This window comes from Acromyrmex echinatior, chromosome 7, assembly GCF_024713525.1.
Source record: "Acromyrmex echinatior isolate Ae372 chromosome 7, ASM2471352v2, whole genome shotgun sequence".
Lineage (NCBI taxonomy): Eukaryota > Metazoa > Arthropoda > Insecta > Hymenoptera > Formicidae > Acromyrmex > Acromyrmex echinatior.
Genome location: NC_141858.1, coordinates 4,129,650 through 4,150,917, shown reverse-complemented (window position 1 = coordinate 4,150,917; position 21,268 = coordinate 4,129,650). Strand labels below are relative to the sequence as shown.

The window sequence follows — 21,268 nt, the reverse complement described above, 5'->3', positions numbered from 1 at the left end:
TGATTGAGTTAAATGTTCCTTTCGCTTCCATAACACGTATACACATTAAGTAAAAGATTATATACAAACAGATGATAGTAAAAGATATGAGAAAAATTTATAACAGAATAGACATCCGATGTAGTTTCTATGATGACGATATGTATAATAATTGTACTATTATAATGATAACGCCAGTTAAAGTTATAAATTTTACGAAAATTAGTGTGGCCTTATCATGTGCTTGGCCACCACCACCGAATGCAACGAAATTTGACATCATTTTATTTAAAATTTTGTGGTACACGTCTTACTTGAGCAATATCTTATTGTTGCTTCCGTTGCTAAGTTCAATTTACGAATATCGTGACGATCCCGTGATCTTAGCAAAATCAGTTTGTCTTTTTTGTGCAGTTCTTCAAGTCACGATCAAAATGATGGTAGGCTACATCCAGCAAAATTGCTTTCAGGTATGCATACAAAATTTGATTAATTTTATTAATAAACTTGGATGTCCTATTTTAAGAAAGATTAATTTTTAAATGCAATTTATATTTTCATATATTTAACTATGTATGTATAACAATATTATATTATATATTTATAATAATACATACAAATAATTATATAATTCTATATACAGCAGAATATATATCTACAACTTTATCAATTATTATTAGGGATGCAATGGATATCTAACAACCATTCAGTATATTCGACCTCTGCGGCTGATTTTTATAATCCGGCCGAATTGTGAAGAGGTTGTTTTCCATAACTTATATAAAAATAATTATACATATTTAAAATTTAAATATGCTGATGCAGGGAGTCCGCCCCGATGACTTTGTCTTTGACATATGTTGTTAAAGTTATGACCCTAAGTAACTTGTAACAAATTTTAGCTGTCGCTCGTTATTCGTTAAAAAATTATTAACAAAAAGTTTAAAAAATGATGTTCCTTTCTACATAAAACAAAATTTTTTACTTTAAAATATGTTTTACGACTTTCCACGCAAAGACTTTTACCTGCATGAAAAGTCGTTACGCCCCTTGATAGAAAGAGAGGTAAGGTGGAACTCGCTTCGCGTAGAATATCGTGCGTCTCTAGGCAGAGGGGAGATAAGGTGGAACTAGCTTCACATGGAAAGTCGTACACCCCTTGACAGAGGGAAGATGGTATGAAACTCGTTTCTCATGGAAAATCGTGCCCTCCTACGTAGAGGAGAAATTCATTTCACATGAAAAGCTATTACGTACACAAGGGAGAGTAGAATAGTTTTTAATAATGTGACAGAAATAAGACGTTAGATTTTAAACGTTTTTTTGTTCGTAAATTTTTATGCATAACGAGCGATGGTTAATAGACGAACGGTTTATCTTCGTTCAGTTCACTAATCGATTAATCAATGTTCTAGTGACTGATTTAATTTGATTCCTCATATTATTCTGCGAAAAAAGATCTATAAACATTTTATTTTTTTTATGATTGTTGAACAGTTATAACAATTTTTTATTTAAAAAATCTAAACTTAGAATAAAAATTCCAAAAATATTCTGTAAGTTTAATTAGATCAAAATGGACATTTCTTTATCTCTGAAACTTTTTTGTTTAAATCAATAGTTTTTGAAGTGAAAAATGTCTAAACTCGAAAAATTATTACATTTATTATCTTTTTTTCTCAGAAACTAGTCATTCAATCAGTATGAATAGAAAATGAATATATTCGACCAATCTTAAACTATAACAAGAATTTTATTTTATTTTTATCTGTGCTGTTATATTGATAATGAAAACTTTATTATATTATATAAGATATTTTTATTCCGTTTTCTACATTATCATCTTCGGGACGAAAACATATATTAGGCTCGATCTCACAAATGTAAGATTTACTTTAATTTTGGAAAATTTTTCAATTTTAGAATTGAAAAAAAGGGATTAAAGTTAATCTTACATTTGTAATAATCAGGCTTTAGAAATAAAGTTATACTATGCACATATGCAATGTAGCGCTTCAATATATATAACCAATACTAAAAATCTGTAATATACATAAAGTACAGATTTTTAACTAACAGTTATATCAGCCGTTTATTATTAGTATTTTTTCTTTACATTCAATGACATTTTAGGTTAGGACATAATGTATTATCAGTAAATTAGTACGATATTGTACATACATGATATATGTTCTTTTTGTTTATATATGTTTATACAGGTATATGCTCTTTTTGTTTTATCTAATAAAAAGAAATAAAAGTTATACTAACATAACAGATATTATTGATATGTTGACATATACGAGGATATAAGTTTGAAAAGTTCTCTGCTTGAAATGATCCCACAAATATTAAACTGTTATAATTTTAGAAAACTTTGATCTTTCACAGGATTACTGTTAAAATTTCAGACAGATGTGTTCATTAGTTTCTTTGTTTCGGTTATGTCAAGTAATCAACTTTTGGTTCTATCATGACAATGCATCCACTCACATTTCTTCAACTACAGACGCAAAATTCTACGAATTGATTCCGCAAACATCATATTTCACCAGATAATCGAAATATCTCTGGCAGTAAATTAAAAATAATCAGCTCACGATGAACACCTCTGATATTTATCTATAAATAGTCAAAGCACGATTTATGGCTGTGGCATTTTATTAACTCGCCAGCCCGATTAACATCTCTGGCAGTAAATTAAAAATAGTCAGCCCACGATAAACGTCTCTGACATTTATCTATAACTAGCAAAAGTACGATTTATTGTTATAACATTTAACCGTATCTCTTGTATGATAAATAAAAGTGATATTTTCTCCATTCTAGATTTATAGGGTGCCTTTTAAAAAGAAACGCACATGATAATCTTTTAACTCATTTTGATTTTATAGGATGCCTTCCAACAAGAGACGCACGATGTGACACAGTGTACATTACATTCTTGTTGTTCGCCAATATACAAGGATAAAATGATCATTGTGTTGTACTGTGAGCCGCTTGTTAGAAAGCACTCATAACCTTTCTCTTATCAAAGAGAGACAATTTTCTGCTATCATATTTTTTCCATTTTGTGGACACAAAATACTTCATATAATTAATAAGTCAAAGATTTTTTAAACGAGCAATTATAGTTATTCATAAAATAAAAATTATTTTATAATTAAATAAGTACAATGCTATAAAGTTTTTCAAACGTTTCGACTTACAAAGTCTTCTTCAGTGAAATACATAACAATATTTTTAAATAAAGTCAACGAATTTACAATAATACAATAATAACAATTATCACCCTAGGCTAATCTTAAATACTTATTACTTCCTTTAGATGTTATAGATTGAAATAAGTCAGAAGTTCGAAGTCCGAATTATAAAAGTGTGTTTTACTAATCCTCGATATCGAGAATCCACTTCAATCAATCGATTTTATAAAAAATGTACGACAGTCCGATCAAGATTTTCTTCAACGACTATCCCAATATATGTAAATAATAAATCTTAATTTATACAATAATTAAATGATTAGTATAAGTTAATTAAATAATAATGAGAAATTATATTCAAATTTATAGAATAATTAATAATTTATATAGAATAATCTATTGAATTAAAATCAAAGTCAATAATTATTCAGTCATCGTATAATAAAACAGCTCTTGCTTGTCAGACGTTTTAAAATGGACCGATATTATAAGTCAGAAAGTATATATCGTTAAGTCATGACATAAACAAGTATGTTCGAAAATGTTACAATCTTAATTAGCATATGTCGTCAAGTATGTTAAAATAAAATCGATCCAACAGCTCAGTATTATCCTACAGCTCCTTAGATTTATTCCGTTTTTTTTACCTTTTACAACTATATATATATATATACAGGGTTTCTCAAAATAATCGCCAAATATTTCATAAGCAGGTTGAGCGGACTAAACTGAGTCAAAAAGTCCTTTATCATTTTGCAAATTTCTCCAATAGTTAACGAGATATTAATTCTTAAAGATAGCCGAATACGCGCGCCTGCCCGGCCTACTACTGCGAAGTACGAGTATATACGCCTAGCAAGCGCGTCGTCTAAGCTATGAAGGCTCGCAGCGGTATGCCAGGCAATCCCCGCTCCCCACAGCCCGCGCGCCAAGCGATCGCTAGGCGTATACACTTCGCAGTAGTAGGCTGGGCGGACGCGCGTATTCGGCTATCTTTAAGGATTATCTCATTAACTATTGAAAAAACTTGTAAAATGGATTTTTCGATTCAGTTTAGTCCGCTCTATTTGTCCATGAAATATTTGATTATATTGGAACACCTTGTATACATATATATGAGGATGTTTGTAGAACTACACTACACTGAACTGACATTAATAATATTGTTGCGCAACAACGATACTGTGAATGCAGGTCATATTTGTAGTAGCTGGTTAACTCGTGTAACGTCATTATTTTCTACAGCGTACAGCGTCACGCAAAACGGTTTATAGTTCGCGCAGTAGATAATATCGATGCACAGGAGAATCCGTTTACTTTACAGTAAGCCAATATTACTGCGATTATATGACATTGAATAACGATACATCATGTTTGTTTCTTATTTTGTAATAATCTGAAGACACGTGTCTCGGCGCTAAGCATAGCGTGAGACACTGCCTCTTTTACGCAAGCCAGCGAATTGCGCCGGAAGATTATTGAATCTCAATAACGGCTATCCCGATCGAATTTTAAGTACACTTAATCGATAGCTTACACTTCGATGTATTATACGTGTTTTATTTGTTCTCTATGCATCCTAAGCGGAAATATTGCGACGCAAAGTCAAGATCTGTAACTTTTCAGATTTAGTCGTCATTGTCGACCAATACTCCATGCATTCCTTTGATGTCCTTCTGATATTCTTTACGCAAGGACCCAGATAGCAAACACACGTCATTTTGACGTCAAATGGTTATTTACTGACCATGGATTACTAAATGACGTCTTAATAATGGTCAAATGTATCGTAGACTATTAACATCATCGTGGGAACGTCATTTTGACGTCATATTAGGACGTTTTCAAATGGTATTATACCATATAGGGTCTCAGCACAGATAGCAAGTTAATGGCGTTTGTCATTTTGACATTAAAATGACGACGAATAACGTCAGCATTGCTAGCTATAGGCCTCAACTCAACACAATGATGACTGTATCTAAATTGTAAAACCTGAATCGTAGTTGTGGGTCAGTGCACAATCCCAAAATATCGTGCGTTGATCTACGACTATAGGATCCTTTACATAGCAGTCGTAGACGGTCGTGGAATCTTAAGTCGTAGGAAACTGACCAGTTCTAATCGAGTCTAATTCTCTTTATATTTGATTGTGGTTGGTTGGTTTCCCACGACTTAGGACTCTACGACTATTTACAATTTCTATGTAAAGGACTCTTATAACTGGCGTTTTACGATTCAGTTACGACCTATCATTATGTTGAGGCCTAGCTTCAAATATTAGTATAGCTAGCAATGTTGACATTATTAATTATTTTAACGTAAAAATAATAAGTGCTATCGACTTGCTACCTGTGATTATATGACGTATTAATTAAGACAAATATAGTAAATAATAATTTACAGCCGAAATTTATTGAAGGATTTTATAACAGTTACATATGTAAATTGCATGTGTGTGCTCTGGTAGAAATTTCCTCGCTAGTGCCACGAATATCACGATACTGGCTAGCGCCACGATACTTTGCCACTGCTTTGCTACGCTATAACTTCAAAAAAAAAATCTGCCCAAAAAATAGTCCATAAAAAGCCTAGTCTGTGACTGATATAGACCTGGTATGGAAATAGCTCAGCATTCGCAGTAAAATTTATTAAATAATCTAACACAGCCCACGTCAGACTCAGGCTCGCGCTTCACATAAAAATATGACCGCAGCGCTTATTCGCATCACAGTATTTCGTGGCTGTGATGGATTTTCTAATCTGAATAGTCGTAAACTTTAAAGATTAATATCTCATGTTCGCGGGACACAATAACGCTTTTTTCTACCAGATTCCTTCATTTTATGCAAAATCAGATCAAGTAAATTTCATTGATTTTTGAGATGGCAGTGGTAAAACTATTAGGTGTTGGAATTAATTCGTAGCGTTTTACAAGAGATGGGAAGTGATGGGAAGTACTTTCATTAATGTATTTTTTAATGCTCATGTGAAATAAATAACATTCTTTCATTAAAAAACGCTACGAATTAATTCCAACACCTAATAAATTATTATCCTTTTTTCTTATCAAACCTTAATTTTTACATGAAAAATCAATAAAATTAGACTTACTTGACGTGTTTTTCATAAAACGAAGGAATCTGGCAGGAAAAAGCGTCACTCTGCTTCGCGGACCTGAGATATTAATCTTACGACTATTCAGATTAAAAAATCTGTCACAGCCTGGGTGCTGGTAAGTATCGTGCCGCAGGACAACCGCTTCTTGAAGAAGAACGGCAACAAGCATGCGATAGACTGGGGAAGGAAAACACTAGAACACAAACACAAATAAGCGCAGTCAAACACGGCCACACGCTCAAAAATAAAACATTCATATCACAACACTCAGATCGCAGTGAGACGAAACACGTCCGACACGATCGATAATGGAAAGAATATAAGGTGAAGTATTCTCGTGGATGCGCAGTAGAAGAGTGAATTTGAATAACATTTGATTGACTGTTTCCAGTACAACCAGCGTTATTATACGTAAGAAAGTGCATAATGGGGAACATTTATTTATTATAATTGGTTATTTGTTATGACGTCATTCATACGTTATGACATGATTCATACCAGTATTGCTATCGTCATTATGCGCAATGTTTTACCTTATATTCTTTCAACCATGAATCGAATGATGTCTCGAGATTGAGGACAATATCTTCATTATCATTTTCTAAGTAAGTTAATAAATACCAGCGTATTATTTCATTTTCATGTAATTTCTTCAAATATTAATAATATTAAACTGTCAACAGAAGCATAAGCTTTAAATATCCTTATGTATTAATTAAAATTATGAATGATTGGCACAGAAACGAAACTACGAGTTATTACAAGTAATATTTTGATTTGCAGCGGTATAAATCAATGAGAAATCAAAACATAAAATTAAAATTATGTATTTGTTAACTGAAAATTAAACAGTACCAAAATATGATGTCATAATGATGTGACGGAAACATCGGTTGATCAATTTTTGATCACTTGATGTCGTACCAATATGATTAATTTAATGTCAAAGTGACCTGTGTTTGTTACCTGGAGAGCAATAATGATATACATAATCAGCGAGCACTGCGATATGTATAATATTACGATAGTGTCTCGGTCGGTTTTGTCAAAATAACAGGATTGGTAAAGTCAGTAATAATAAAACACGCTGGTAATTGCTAAAAACTAGGAAATGATAATGAAAAAGTAATTTATTTGATCTCGAGATCTCCATTTGTTTATAACTTATTATTTAAGAAAAGGATATCGAAATGAAAACGTGCACTATATTTATTATCTAATTCAGAAGATAATAAGAAAGCATTTATTCGACATTGATCTCATTTGTTCATAATTTCATATTTAATAAACGAAATCGGATATAAACAAAATTAATAATAAAACGCTGGTAATTGTTAACTAATCTAGAAAATGATAATGAAAAAATGATTTATTCGTCATCAATCTATATTCGTTTATAAATTAATACATAATGAAAGGAAATCGAAGTTATACACCACATTTGTTAACTAATCCAGAAGATGACAAAGCGATTTATTCGACCTTCATTAGTTTCTAACTTAGTATTGAACAAAAAGAGATTGGATAGAAACAATATTATTATATTGTTACGTCCAGCGAACTCCCACGACTCTTTTCTTTCCTGGAGATCTGGAATTCATTGAAATAAAGAAACATAATAACGAACAAGCTAATCGTTATAGCCTAGAAAAGCTTAAAAATTTTCTTTTCACACTAAAAATTAAAACGAAGAATCCAGTATCTCCTCATAAATGTCGCTCCGAGAACTAAAAAATCGATGTGCACGAGCGGTGGGACACCGAGTTTGTGCCTCTTAGACACTACAGCTAAAATAATAATAAATATGTCATTGGAAGCGTAAGACCGGCGCCAAGATACTTTTAACGGTCAAGTTGCGGACGATTCTCACGAGTCCGTGATCACAAAACCTAAAAAGCGTCACGCAACGTTCAGGGGTAGATTCTGAGTGGTCTCGTGCTGACGCTGCACGTGCGCTTTCTTGACGTACTGCACGTACGATTTTCTATAAATATTAAGGTCATAAAATTAAGGATAACAATTTCCCACACTACAGATTCCAGTCAACATCTCCGGTGATATCGGATATGAAACAGAGGGAGGACTGGACGGGAAGAAGTCTGAAGACAGATCGAAGACAGGGGAATAAGAAATTTCTAATAGCGGTAATAGAATCGAGGCTAGAGGCTGAACGACCGGAGTCTGTTCTTGGGCCGATGCCTGAATTAGGAGATTGTTCTCGAGAGTTTTTCGCGAGTTAGAGCGGACACGAGCGATGAGTCGGCGCGCGTTGTTAGTCCCCGCTAGGTGATGGTGACGAGGGGCGGAAGAATGCGTGGACGCATTAAAAATTTGGTCATCTTTAAAAAGGGAACACACAAGAAGAGGAGGGACCACCCAGTGTACTGCAACGAAAAAGACTTACTAGTAGTAACTTGGCAATAGCGATGTATAGGGTGCCCGAGAGACCGTCGGAGAAGGTGCCGTCAACTGTGGGATGCTGAGTGCCAGGTCCACTTTGTCAATTTTCCCGATCAGCCAGTGTTTATGAAGTATGGTTTTACTAGGTTGCATTAAGTCTATTGGAGAAAAAGGCTTCGAGAATCGAATGAAGCCTTTTTCAAAAGTCCCGATACAACTGTAGCTTCCAACTCAGAAAAAAATCACACTGAGGGCCACGAAACCGCGATTTTTATACTAATCATTCTCAACATTTTGAGGAAGGAAAGATGTTGGCCCATCAATTGTTGGAATATACATATTCTACTTTATTCCTTTCACTAACGATCGGGTGATAGTCAGCATCGCTGGATCCTTTGCCTTTTTTGAGTCCCTATACCATCCCTCATTCCCATCGATCCTCTTTTCTTCCAACCATATGAGTTTACACAAATTTAATTTTCCCCTTTCCTTCAAAATCTCCGCATTCAAAATAACGCCAGTTTACACAACTCTTTTCACACACACACACATACACACACACACACACACTTGCACACACACACACACACACTCGCACATACACAAATCAGTACGATAATATATTTCAGAATAAAGAACCGAAGAAGGATTGTATTTTATACTTAAGAAAAATATATTCCTAAATATTTCTTTTATTATAGTGCTATTAAACCTAACTCTCGTTTGTTAATTTGAAAAACCTCACCTTGTATTTATTGTAAGCTTTCCCGCAGTTGCACTTCGTCCTTTCCCCGGTCACTTGGATTAAGTTCTATGATCGCCAGAATAAGCAGACGTACTGGCGTCAAAGTGCGCCCTGACCGCACACTTTGACTCGCGGCACACTGACCCAGTTTGGGCATTTTAAATTAAGTACGTCTGACTTGTGTGTCCATTTAGCGGAGCACGAGGAGTTGAGGTTGCACTTCGTCCTCCATTCGACACTTCCGGTTCGTTAGGAGCCTCAAGATGAAGCGAAGTGCCTTCCGATTTGTGTCGGTCCTTTCCCACAGCTCCCTTGCGGTCTGGAGCCTGGACACGATCAAATCGATCTAATAATTCGACTCCTGTTGCGTTCACCTCCTCAGCTTCATGCATGCGGAGCTTGGACGTAACAATATCTTGAATTCTTCTTTAAAGCTTATTATCATAAAAGAAAAGGCTCAATAGGAGTTGATTTTAATCTTCTCCAATTATCGTAAAAATACATGAAAAGGGTAAATTGTTTATAAAAACGTTCGTCAATACAAAATGCGTGAAATTTACCTTCCTAAAAAAAGTAAAGAAGACGCTAAGAATACGCGTTTTTCGAATAAGACCGAAATATCCAACCCAATTAATAGTAGTTTTAATTTTTCTTCAAGAATATTCTTTTTGAAGATCTTCTTATTTCAATCCAAGTAATGGTACTTAATTCTGTGTCAAAAATTATTATTTTTCGAAAAAAAATTAATGTATCAAATGAAAAATTGAAACCCAGATGCTATAATCTTAATTAATCAAATTAAATTCTATCAAATTAGAAAGTAAAATACAAACGATACCCTTCGTTATTTTACTCAAATGATACACAGTGCGACAAATATGTTCCTGGACAGGGCCTGAAAATCATAATTGAAACAACAATATGCATATTTTTTGGTTTTATTATTCAAAATATTCTCCTCTGGCTTCAATACACTTGTTACAGCGATTCAATAGTGATTCAAATGTATGTTCTAGCTCAGTTTGCGGAATTGCCTCTAGTGCCTGTGTAGAAGCTGATTGGATGGTCGGAATGTCATAAAAAAGCGTCCTTTCAATTTCAATTTCAATTTTGGGAATAATGAGAAGTCGCCAAATCAGATGAATACGGTGGATGGTTTAACACAGAGACACGATTTCGAGCCAAACATTGACGGACAATCAATGAAGTGTGACTCGGTGCATTATCATGCAACAAAGACCAATTTTCTGGATCACGATATTCGGGGCGAATACGATGAATTCTGCCCATCAATCGCTTGAAAACTTCGAGATAATATGCACCAGTAATTGTTTGGTCAGTTGGAACAAACTCTTTGTGGATAATACCTTTGCTATCAAAGAATGTGATGAGCATTGTCTTGATTTTTGATGGAACTTTTCATACTTTTTTTGCTTGTGGTGAATTTTTTGACTTCCATTCCGCACTTTGATGCTTAGTTTCTGGATCATATTGAAAGCACCATGTTTCATCACCCGTAACAATTGATTTTAGGAAGTTTGGATTATTTTTTGCGGCTGCAACGATGTCTCTGGAATAATTGATTCTCGCTGATTTTTGATCGCTTCTTAATGTGTGTGGAACAAACTTCGCACAAACCTTCGTTTTACCCAAATCTTCATGTAATATGATTCGTTTCTTTACTGATATTTAAAGCCTCCTCCATCATTTTTAGTGATGCATTGCGATCGTTTGCAACAAAATCACGTACTTTTTCGATCATTTCGGGTGTTCGGACCAAAATTGGCTGTCCTGATTTTTTGTCTTCAAGGGTCTCTCTGCCTTCCAAAAAACGTTTATGCCACTCAAAAATAGCTGTACGACCTAGACATTGACTGCCGTAAACTTGTTGCATCGATCGGAATGTTTCTGATGCACTTTTACCAAGTTTTGCGTTAAATTTAATCACTGCTCTTTATTCCATATTAAAATTTCTACCAAAATCTTGTTTAACATGAACTGTCATATCTTCGTTATATATCAACCAAAATGAATGAAACTTTGACAGATGATAGCAAAATGTTCAACCTTTAAAATGCATGTTTGAACGCACAGATGTCGCCACTGATTGCTGAGATGTGGTTCGTGTCCGGGAACATATTTGTCGCACTGTGTATGTATCATTCGTATAAAAGATTTGATATCAACAATTAGCACCAAGTTAAATTCTATATAATTCGGATATCAAATTAAATAAATAATATTAATTTTAATGTTATGTATCATTCCTATAAAAGATTTAATGTTAAGAACTGGCGCCAAGTTAAATTCCATATCAAATTAAGTAAAGAATACAATCCGTAATTGCGTTACCTTGTTCATTCAAGTGTTATCACAAAAAGTTAAAAATGTAAACACTTGGCGCTGCTGGATCACAGTATAACATAGTGCTAAAAATATGAATGTAAAATAAAAAAAATGAGATTTTTCCATAACAGTAAAAATATCTAGCGTAGATATATATAAGTTTAAGATAAATTTGAATATAAAATTATATTATGAAAAAGAAAAAAGAAAAAAACAGTAAACTTTATTTTTATTTAGTGTAACGTTCAGATTAAGTTCATTGTTACATTAAAATTGTAATTATCATTTATTATTTATTTTTTTAACTGCTATTATAATTTTTTAATTGCTTTTACAGCTTTTATTATTTGATCTAGCAGTATGAGAGGTATGAGATTTAACTTGATATCAAATTCTTTATAAGAATGATACATATCGTTAAAGTTAATATTATTTATTTATTTTGGTATTCGAATTACGTAAAATTTAACTTGGCGCTAATTATTGATATCATATCTTTTTTTACAAAAGATATATAAAATTTTGAGAAATTTAACTTGGCACCAATTTTGTTCACATTAAATCTTTTATACGAATGATACATATTGTTACGTCCGGGTATCTGGTTCACGGAGACGTTCTCGCGTACGCATTCTCGCCCGCAGGAATGAACAACACGGATGATTGAAAGAAGAAAAAGAGTTCATTTTGTAAATAGACACAGAACAGTCACACGTAAACTCAGAGCACACGAACGATGCTAGAATCAGAGAATCGAGAGACACGTCCAAGCAGCGACGGCTCATGTCCAAATCTGCCGATCTTGTTTAATAACAGAGCGGTTCGTTGCTAGGCAACGCGATCTTTGGAACTTCACGAGCGGCAAACTACGGTGCCGGCACTGCACGGGCGTAACAATATCATTAGAGTTATAGTAAGTAAATAACAAAAGATAATACCATTTACTTTTTATAAAGAATAAAGTTGGGCTCTTGAGATAAAAATTAAACTATAAATGAAAAAAACGGGCATTTAAGAGCCTAAATTCGCAATAATTGGAGCAATTATATCAATATATATTTCTCAGTACTACATATATATAACAAATACTGAATGCTTCGGCTTAATTCAAGCCATCTTTGGTAGTCTAGTATAATAAAATCTGTCAATAAATCAGTTCAAACATCTTGGTAGTTTCGTATAATACAACTTGCTTAATGCAAGTGTTCAAAAGTGAGTCAAAGCGAGATCGACAGCGAGAAAAATTTGTGCGAGAAGGTGTTTGAACTACAGTTCGATTTACGTGAATCCTTGATCACGAATCGAACGCGGCGGTTTTCTGACGGCGGAGCGTCTCACAGAAGAAGTATTTACTTGACTGAAAAAAAGCGAAGAAGAAGTGATCGCAGATCGATTCGACCTTTTATTCCTTTCGTAGAATAAAGGCTTTCTTTTTTAATCGCCTATGAGATTCTAGAAAATTATAAAAATCGAAGTAACTCCCATGACTGGCAATTCTCAACCGCGACGGCTAAGCGGTACGTTATTACCATGCGCGCCCTCCAAATCAGGAATCCTGATTGGGATGTCGATATGTTACGCGTTTCGCGTCACGCAAGCGCGCGTGCGCTGTCCAATCTGACTTCGATTGCCGTTTTGACGGTTGGGATTTGTGTATGTACGATATGCGGATTGATTATACTTTTTGCCCTTATTTACGAGATGATTGTCAAGTTTGTGTTTTTTGGAAGCTTCTAGAAACGTTTGAAAGTTTTCTAGAAGCTTCCAATTCGCACGTATACCGAATCTATAAAAACTGATTTTTAGGATGCATCTCGAACATCCCGCCCGCCTTGTCATGCAGTGACGAAAGTAACGCTCATGCTTGGTAAGCGTACAGATGTCGCGCGTTCGGCTGATCATTCGAAAGATTGCGCCGCTTCAGGTGGTGCAGACTGATGATGCTTGCGCGTGCAGCCTATCGCGGAAGTCTGTGCTTACATAATCGAAGACGTTTAAGTTTAAATTAATGAAAGTATTTAAGAAATATAATGACGCAGACGCGGTCATGTAATTTGGCTATGATATAAATTGAAAGCATTAGCGTACAATCGTGATTACAAAGTCATGGTTGCGCAATGTTTGAGAACGTAATCAGAATAATTTCAAAACAAAAGCTCAGAAATGTAATGTAATACATTGCATTTAAATATGTTATTACAAAGAAATTATAAAATTCATTCAAAATTGCGAAAGGTAAATAAGATTACATGCGCTTTAACTGACGAATACATTGAATAAAATCGCGCGGTCTAATATAATGTGCTGTTTTACTGCTCTTGCGAGTCTGCGTGTAGAGTGGCCGAGGCAGTGGGTCCAGGCAGCATCACGACTAGAGGTCGGATGAGCTCGGAAGAGGCTGTGCGAACAGTTACTACTCAGTCACACCGTCCTCTCCTAGGTGCAGTTTTGTGATGTGAGCTAGAGGCCATTTACTTGGTAGTGATGTCTCTGAAAGAATGAGGCACAATGAGCCAAGCTGAGGAGCAGTGCTTACTTTACACTAATTCGAACGTGAGGTCAATGAATGCAGGTAACCACTTGCGTAATCATCTTTCCCAAAACTGATCACGCATTCTTTGGAGATGCTGCCAACGAGAGAGAGAGCTCGTTGCCTTCTCTGTGAGCGATGGTTCTGGAATGACTAGCAGCGGAACTCCGATGAGCAGATGTCCCGGAGTGAGCGCGGAGAGGTCATCGGGATCGTAAGATAACGCCAGCAAGGGCCGAGAATTCAGGCAGGCCTCTACCTGAACTAAAAGAGTGCTCATCTCCTCGTAGGTGAGAGTGGTGTCGCCGATCTTCGAAGATGGTACTGTGTTGATTTTACTGCTGCTTCCCAGAGGTCTCCGAAGTGAGGTGCGGAAGGTGAGTTGAAGTGCCAACGGATTCTTTCTGTGACAGCAGCATGCGTGATGCGGCTACCGTTGATGGAAGATGCATGAAGAAGCTCTCATAGCTGTCGGTCGGCGCCAATAAAGTTCGTGCCACTGTAGGAGTAAATGTCCGAACATAGTCCTCTCCGTGATGTGAATCGACGAAGTGCGGCCAGGAATGCGTCCGTTGTATAATCGGAAACGACCTCAAGATATATCGCTTTAAAGCAGAGACACACAAAAATTGCAATGAATGCCTTGTGGGACCGGTGCTCACGTCCTCGATTCGTGCGAATGAGTATCGGCATAGTCGATGCCGGTTTTGAGGAATGGACGTGCAGAGGTTACACGTCCTTGAGGAAGTACCCATTAGCGGCTGTGGCGTGACTCCTCTCCATCTGGTACAAGTAACGCACCGATGCAGCCAGTATTTTATTATAACTCGCTCTCGAGGGATCCAATATCTTAGTCGCAATAAGCCCAAAGTCAACTGCACTCCTCCATGAAGTGTTCGGCGGTAACATGATGATATCAAGGCGTGTGAGGTGTAAGTGCGGCAGAATGATCGGATGTCGCTCGTCTGGAGAGAGAACTGCGTGCTTCAGACGACCTCCGACTCTCAGTACTCCTTGTTCGTCGATGAAGGGACTGAAGGTCCGTAACTAGCGAGGTGGCATCGGACGCTGACCCTTTGCGGCAGTGATCTCGTGCGCATAATGCAATACCTGAACTGCTCGGATCCATCGTCCAAGTGCGGCGTCGAGCTCGTCGACTGTCAAGGTCGACTCCAGACTTCCTTCCGTCGTCGATATCCTTCCTGCAGCCAACGTAGGCACCACGCGGTGACTCGATGGGGAGGAGCCGATGAAGTGAGGAGAATCGGAGGAGGAGCTTCGGTTCCGTAACAACCTTTGGTGTTATAGTGCGAGAGTGGACGCGTTGCTCGAGCAATTCCTCCGGTGGAGCTTCAGGTTGTGCTCAAGGACAACTTCACCAAGTTGTCCTTGAGCAGCCAAGAAGAACCTGACCACCAGAGTGGATGATCCATGAGCTCTCCTGGTGTTATCCCCCGAGAGGCGCAGTCGGCCGAGTTGCTCTTTCTGGAAACGTGACGCCATTGTCTTTCTGGAAATGTCTCCTGAATTATGGACACGCGGTTGATCACATAAGTCTTCCATCGAGAGGCATGACTCTGAATCCAGTACAGAGTGATCTCGGACCAGAGAGTGACTGGAGCTATGGACAGGCTTAAAACAGTACGTGTATGTGCGACTAATTTTGTGAGCAAGATGGCGCACAGTTCTAATCGCGACAAGAACACCGGCTTGATCAGAGCGACCTTGCTCTTTGCCGCTAGTAAGATAACGTTGACACTGTTAGAGCTGATGACGCGAAAATACACCACGGCTGCGTACCCTCGTTCGGACGCGTCGGCGAATCCATGCAGCTCCACTCTTGCGCCCGTGTTCAATCAGCAGTTGATTCGAAGCTGTTCAAGCCTTGGGAGTTCCTCCAGGAAATGACTCCAATGGCAGGTGTCTGCTTGAGGAAGCGGGGCGTCCCAGTCCAGTCTCTGCGATCACGCTGATTAAAGCAGGATTTTTGCGCGGTTCACTACCGATGTCAGCCATCCGAGCGGATCAAATAAACGCGCGGTCTCTGAGAGAACCTTCCTCTTGATCAAATTTTCAACAGTGCGGCTTCGGATTGAAAAGTTGAATGTGTCGTCGATCGGGTACCACCGCAAGCCCAGTGTTGCGTGACTTTCGTGTTTCCACCGCAAGTCCGCGTGACAGTGATCCTCAGGATACCGAGAATTTCAGGATGGTTGGCAGCCCATTTTTTTCAGCGGGAATCCGCTATGCATAACTGACGGAGCTCGGATTGTATCGCGATTGCCTCTTCTTTAGTGTACGCTCCGATTACAATATCGTCGACGTAGCAGTCGCGTCTCAGTAGCGGAACCTCACGGAAATCTTGTGTTCTCGTTGTTGAGTCGATGAGCTGACAAAGTGTGTGAGAAATGGCGCGCACGACAGACCGTATGTCACTGTGTTTAATCTATCGCAAACCGGATCGTTGACGGAGTAACGCCAGAGAATGCATTGATAATCTCTGTTCTCGGACGCCACAAGAATTTGGCGTACATTTTTTCAATGTCCGTCACGATCGCGTATCGGTGCCACCGCCACCGGTCAGCACATCGGCAAGCGATGGTAACAGGTTAGCGTCGACTAACAGTTGAGTGTTTAATGATTTACCGGACCTTGTACTCTAAGATCCGTTGAATACCAGCCTGAGTTTGGTCGACGCGCTCGATTCTCGAAGCACTCCGTGGTAAGGTAGACAGCATCTTGCTTATGATTCCGATGACCTTGGCACTAACTCCATGTGATTCAGTTCTTCGTATTCTTTTAGAAAGTCGTGGTACAGACGTCCGAACCGAATGTCACGTTCACACCGATGCTCCATGGCGGTGAGCAGTCGCTCGGCTGATTGGCAGGTGTCACTGAATGCTGTTGGCGGCGCGGCAAATGACAGTCGCATGTACCTTTCTGTAGCTGTGCGGGTATGAGTTCGAGCAAAAATTTTCTCACATCGTTGCTCATCTGGCGTAATGAACACTGAGGCGGAAGGTTCCTTTTCTTGCTTCCAAAAACATGAGCGTAGTCAGCTCGTAGTCAGTTGTGCACTGGAAGGAACGCTGTGGAGTCACTAAGAGATTCTCGCCGCAGCCTCCTGAGAGAATCCATCCAAGCAGAGTGCGACGGGAGTGTGCGGATCGCCCTTTCGAAAGCCCTCTTGTAAAATGATAGAGTACACTTCCGCGCCGAGTAACAACTCGATGAGATGGAAGGCCGAGAATTGCGGATCAGCTAGCTGGAGACTTTCAATGTGAGGCCATGTAATCTTGCACGTTGTAGCTGCTCCTTGATACAGCGAAAGACGTGACAGAATGAAAGCAACAACGGTGACTCGAGCTCCATTGATCCTGGAGGTGAGACTGAGAGACACTTTTCTGCGACAGGAACTCGACGGTGAGCCACCGATTCCGAAAATTGAGATTGCTGCGCAGGATCGCGGCAGGCGTAAGCGCTGGACTAGCGCCTCGGAGATCAAGGGCACTTCCGATCCTTGATCGATTAAGACTCTTACCGGGTGTGGATCCTCGTGGCGATCAGCGACAGTAATTCTCGCGGTAGCGAGCAGAATGGCCTTGCATTCGTTATCTTGGCGTACAGCGGTCAACGCGCTTACGTCGGCGGGCTTCGTAGTGACGTACGCTTCGTGTAAGAGCGTGTGATGTCTCACCTTACACGTAAAGCACGTTTTGTTAATTGACACTTTGCGATTGGATGCGAATGGACTTTCGTTTGGATGCGGATTTCGACTTGAATTGTTCGCACATCATTACGTTTTGCTAACTTATGCACAGAACACAGCTGGGAGCGTCGGCTACACGTTTAGCGACGTGCGATTTTATGATTCGCGATGGATCTCCGAAGATCTTGGTTGCCTTTGATTTCGCGACCTAGAGAGTCGCTTGATAATGAAGTCCATTAAGGTATCGTGATCTGACAAGTCCGTGGAATCGCTCGTGTGAGAGTCCCACTCGAGGCAAGTCTTCGGGTCAAAGAGTTCGATGATGAAATGATTGAAAAAGTCGAAGCCACGCAAATTAATTGGTCTTCTGATGCTTTCTTGACCGTTCACGGTACTGATCGCGGCTAAGTTCCTCGGCGGTATCGCTTTTCATTTTCTGCGGTGAACGTAAAAACGATGTAACGCAAAAATTGGAACGCAATTCTTTTTTGTTCTCGTAATGCTTGCACAACAGCGCCCAGGCACGAGAATAATTATCTCCGGTTAATGGACGTATCAATTCCGCGGATTCTTCTAAGCAATGCTGATGGAACTTCTCTACGTTTGAGGTAGACGGATTATTACCGACGATGGACAAGAATATCTCGAAACGATGACCAATATATCTCAAAACGATGGCCAGTCTTCAAACGCGCCCAAAAATGATCGGATTTTCAAACGCGGCAGTGCCGATTTGATAGAAAAATTCCCGATTCATTCGAAGGAGCGATATTTGACTTCTCATCCTTGAGCTTTGTAAGATAATCGTTCAACTGGCTACGCTGCTGCACGTAAGTATTTTCAGCGGAATCCGCAAATTGAGACATATTGTACTCACTTCCATTGTAGGCTTCCTTATAAAATGCTCGAATAAGTTTATGCTGTTTTTCGAACTTCGTTCAGTTGATCGAGAAGCGCTAAGCGGGTTTCGACGGCGTGAAGAGTGATATTGGCCATCCTCATCTTCTTTAAATTGGCCACTGATCTGGCCATGCAACCGTGTATGTCACTTTGAGCGGCCAGCAAGGTATTTATTTCATCACTCATGATTTTACTTACTTATGTTCTCTCTTTGTTCTTTTAGATATTATGCGCACTGTACGCGATGATACCGATCGATCCCGAACGAACAATAAAATTGGCGAAGGCGAATCCGGCTCGAAGGATCAGCAATGTTCGAGAACGAGTCAAAACGAGATCGACAGCGAGAAGAATTTGAGCGAGAAGGCGTTTGAACTACAATTCGACTACTTACACGAATCGTGGCGGAGCGTCTCACAGGCGATTGTATTTTTTTTAGAGTGTTCACTTTAATCAGAAAAAGCGAAGAAGTGTTTACTTGACCGAAAAAAGTCGAAGAAGAAGTGATCGCAGATCGATTCGACTTTTTATTCCTTTCGTAGAACAAAGGCTTTCTTTTTTAATCGCCTAGAAGGAATGAGATTCTAGAAAATTATAAAAATCGAGATGACTCCCATGATTGGCAATTCTCAACTGCGACGGCCAAGCGGTACGTTATTGCCATGCGCGCCCGCCAAATCAGGAATCCTGATTGGGATGTCGATGTGTTACGCGTTTCGCGTCACGCGAGCGCGCGTGCGCTGTGACCAATCTGACTTCGATTGCCATTTTGCCGGTTGGGATTTGTATACGTATGATATGCGGATTGATTATATTTTTTGCCCTTATTGACGAGGTGATTGTCAAGTTTGTGTTTTTTGGAAGCTTCTAGAAACGTTTGAAAGTTTTCTAGAAACTTTCAATCCGCCTGTCGCACGTACACCGAATCTACAAAAACTGATTTTTGATGCATTTCGAACAGCAAGTTTAATGCAATTCAAGTAGTCGCAAATCAAAGTAATCGTGTGCAGCAAGGAAGTCTCTCCCAGATTAAAAAATCTGAAGTATGTAATCGTTATTTAGCTGTAAGTGCGAACTAAAAAAAAATATAATGTATATAAAAAGGACAGTTATCATAAAAAAAGATCACCCAATTATAATGAAAATTTACCTACTGCACTCCATAATTGTACAATGAAATACTATGAGGGCAAGTCAATAAGTTTTTAGAAAAACATAGTAAAACACATTTTTTTTGATCGATTCATTTTTATTTCTTAGCACAGTCTTCTTTCAGCTCCATATACTTGATTCAACGATTCTCCAACTTTTTCAAGCCGTCTGAATAATATGATTTGTCCAACCTTCAAAATAAGCCTCTCTTTCGGCGATAAGCTGCTCTCTGGTGATGAATCTTTTTCCTCCGAACCATTTCTTCAGGTTTGGAAGCAGGAAATAGTCACAGGGGACTAAATCTGGCGAATGCTCGATGGGGAAGCAATTCGTAACAGAATTCGTTGAATTTGGCCATCGGTGCCGGGCACATGTGAACCCGTGCATTGTCTTGGTAGAAGAACACTTTCTTCTTCGTCAAATGGGGACATTTTTTCTTTAAAATGTTGTTTAAACAGTCCAATAAGATGTTGCATAATAATTGCCATTGATCATTTGCTTCGACGGAAGGTAATCGATATGAATTATACCACGTGCATTCCAAAAAACTGTGGCCATCATCTTTCCAGTCGACTTCACGGTCTTCGTCTTCTTCGGAGCTGGTTCACTCGGTGAAGTTCATTGTTTTGACTGTTCCTTCGTCTCGGGTGTGAAGTAATGGATCCATAATTCGTCCACAGTAATGAATCGACGCAGAAATTCATCTGGATTACGTTGAAACATTTTCAAACATTGTTTTGTAATCGTCACACGGTCGCGCTTATGGTCTACAATGAACAAACGCGGCACTCATCTTGCCGATAGCTTTTTCATACCCAATTGTTCATGCAAAATTGAAATCATTGTGCCTGTGGTCTTAAGAAGCTCGCGCGCTTTCATTCATCGATAAGTCAAAACAATATCGTGGACTTTATCGATGATTTCTGGCGTAGCAGCCTCAATTGGACGAACGAGGTGCATCACATGTGGGCCACATTTAAATTCATTCATCCAATTGTATGCAGTCGCAAACGCTGGTGCAGATGTGCTATGAACATTAGCCAACTCGACCTTGATTTCTTTCGGCGTTAAACTTTTCATATATAGATGTTTGATCACTGCACGAAACTCTTTTTTTTCCATTTTGCAAGAAATACAAAGGTTGTTCACTTTAATCGTCTACAGAAATGAAACCACGCGATGAA

At 38.4% G+C, this 21,268-nt stretch overlaps 1 protein-coding gene across 2 annotated transcripts in view; it reads left to right on the top strand.

The window, feature by feature from the left end:
- The first annotated feature begins 33 nt into the window (after window positions 1-33).
- LOC147909020 (odorant receptor 4-like) overlaps window positions 34-21,268 on the top strand; it is a 162,845-nt gene continuing 141,610 nt past the window's right edge. Inside the window, exon 1 of one of the 2 annotated variants that reach the window (XM_087408327.1) lies at window positions 34-449. In XM_087408327.1, the coding sequence (XP_087264453.1) occupies window positions 72-449 (378 nt within the window). In that variant the 5' untranslated portion in view covers window positions 34-71. The remainder of the gene's footprint in view (window positions 450-21,268) is intronic. The other variant, XM_087408326.1, reaches the window with a different exon arrangement.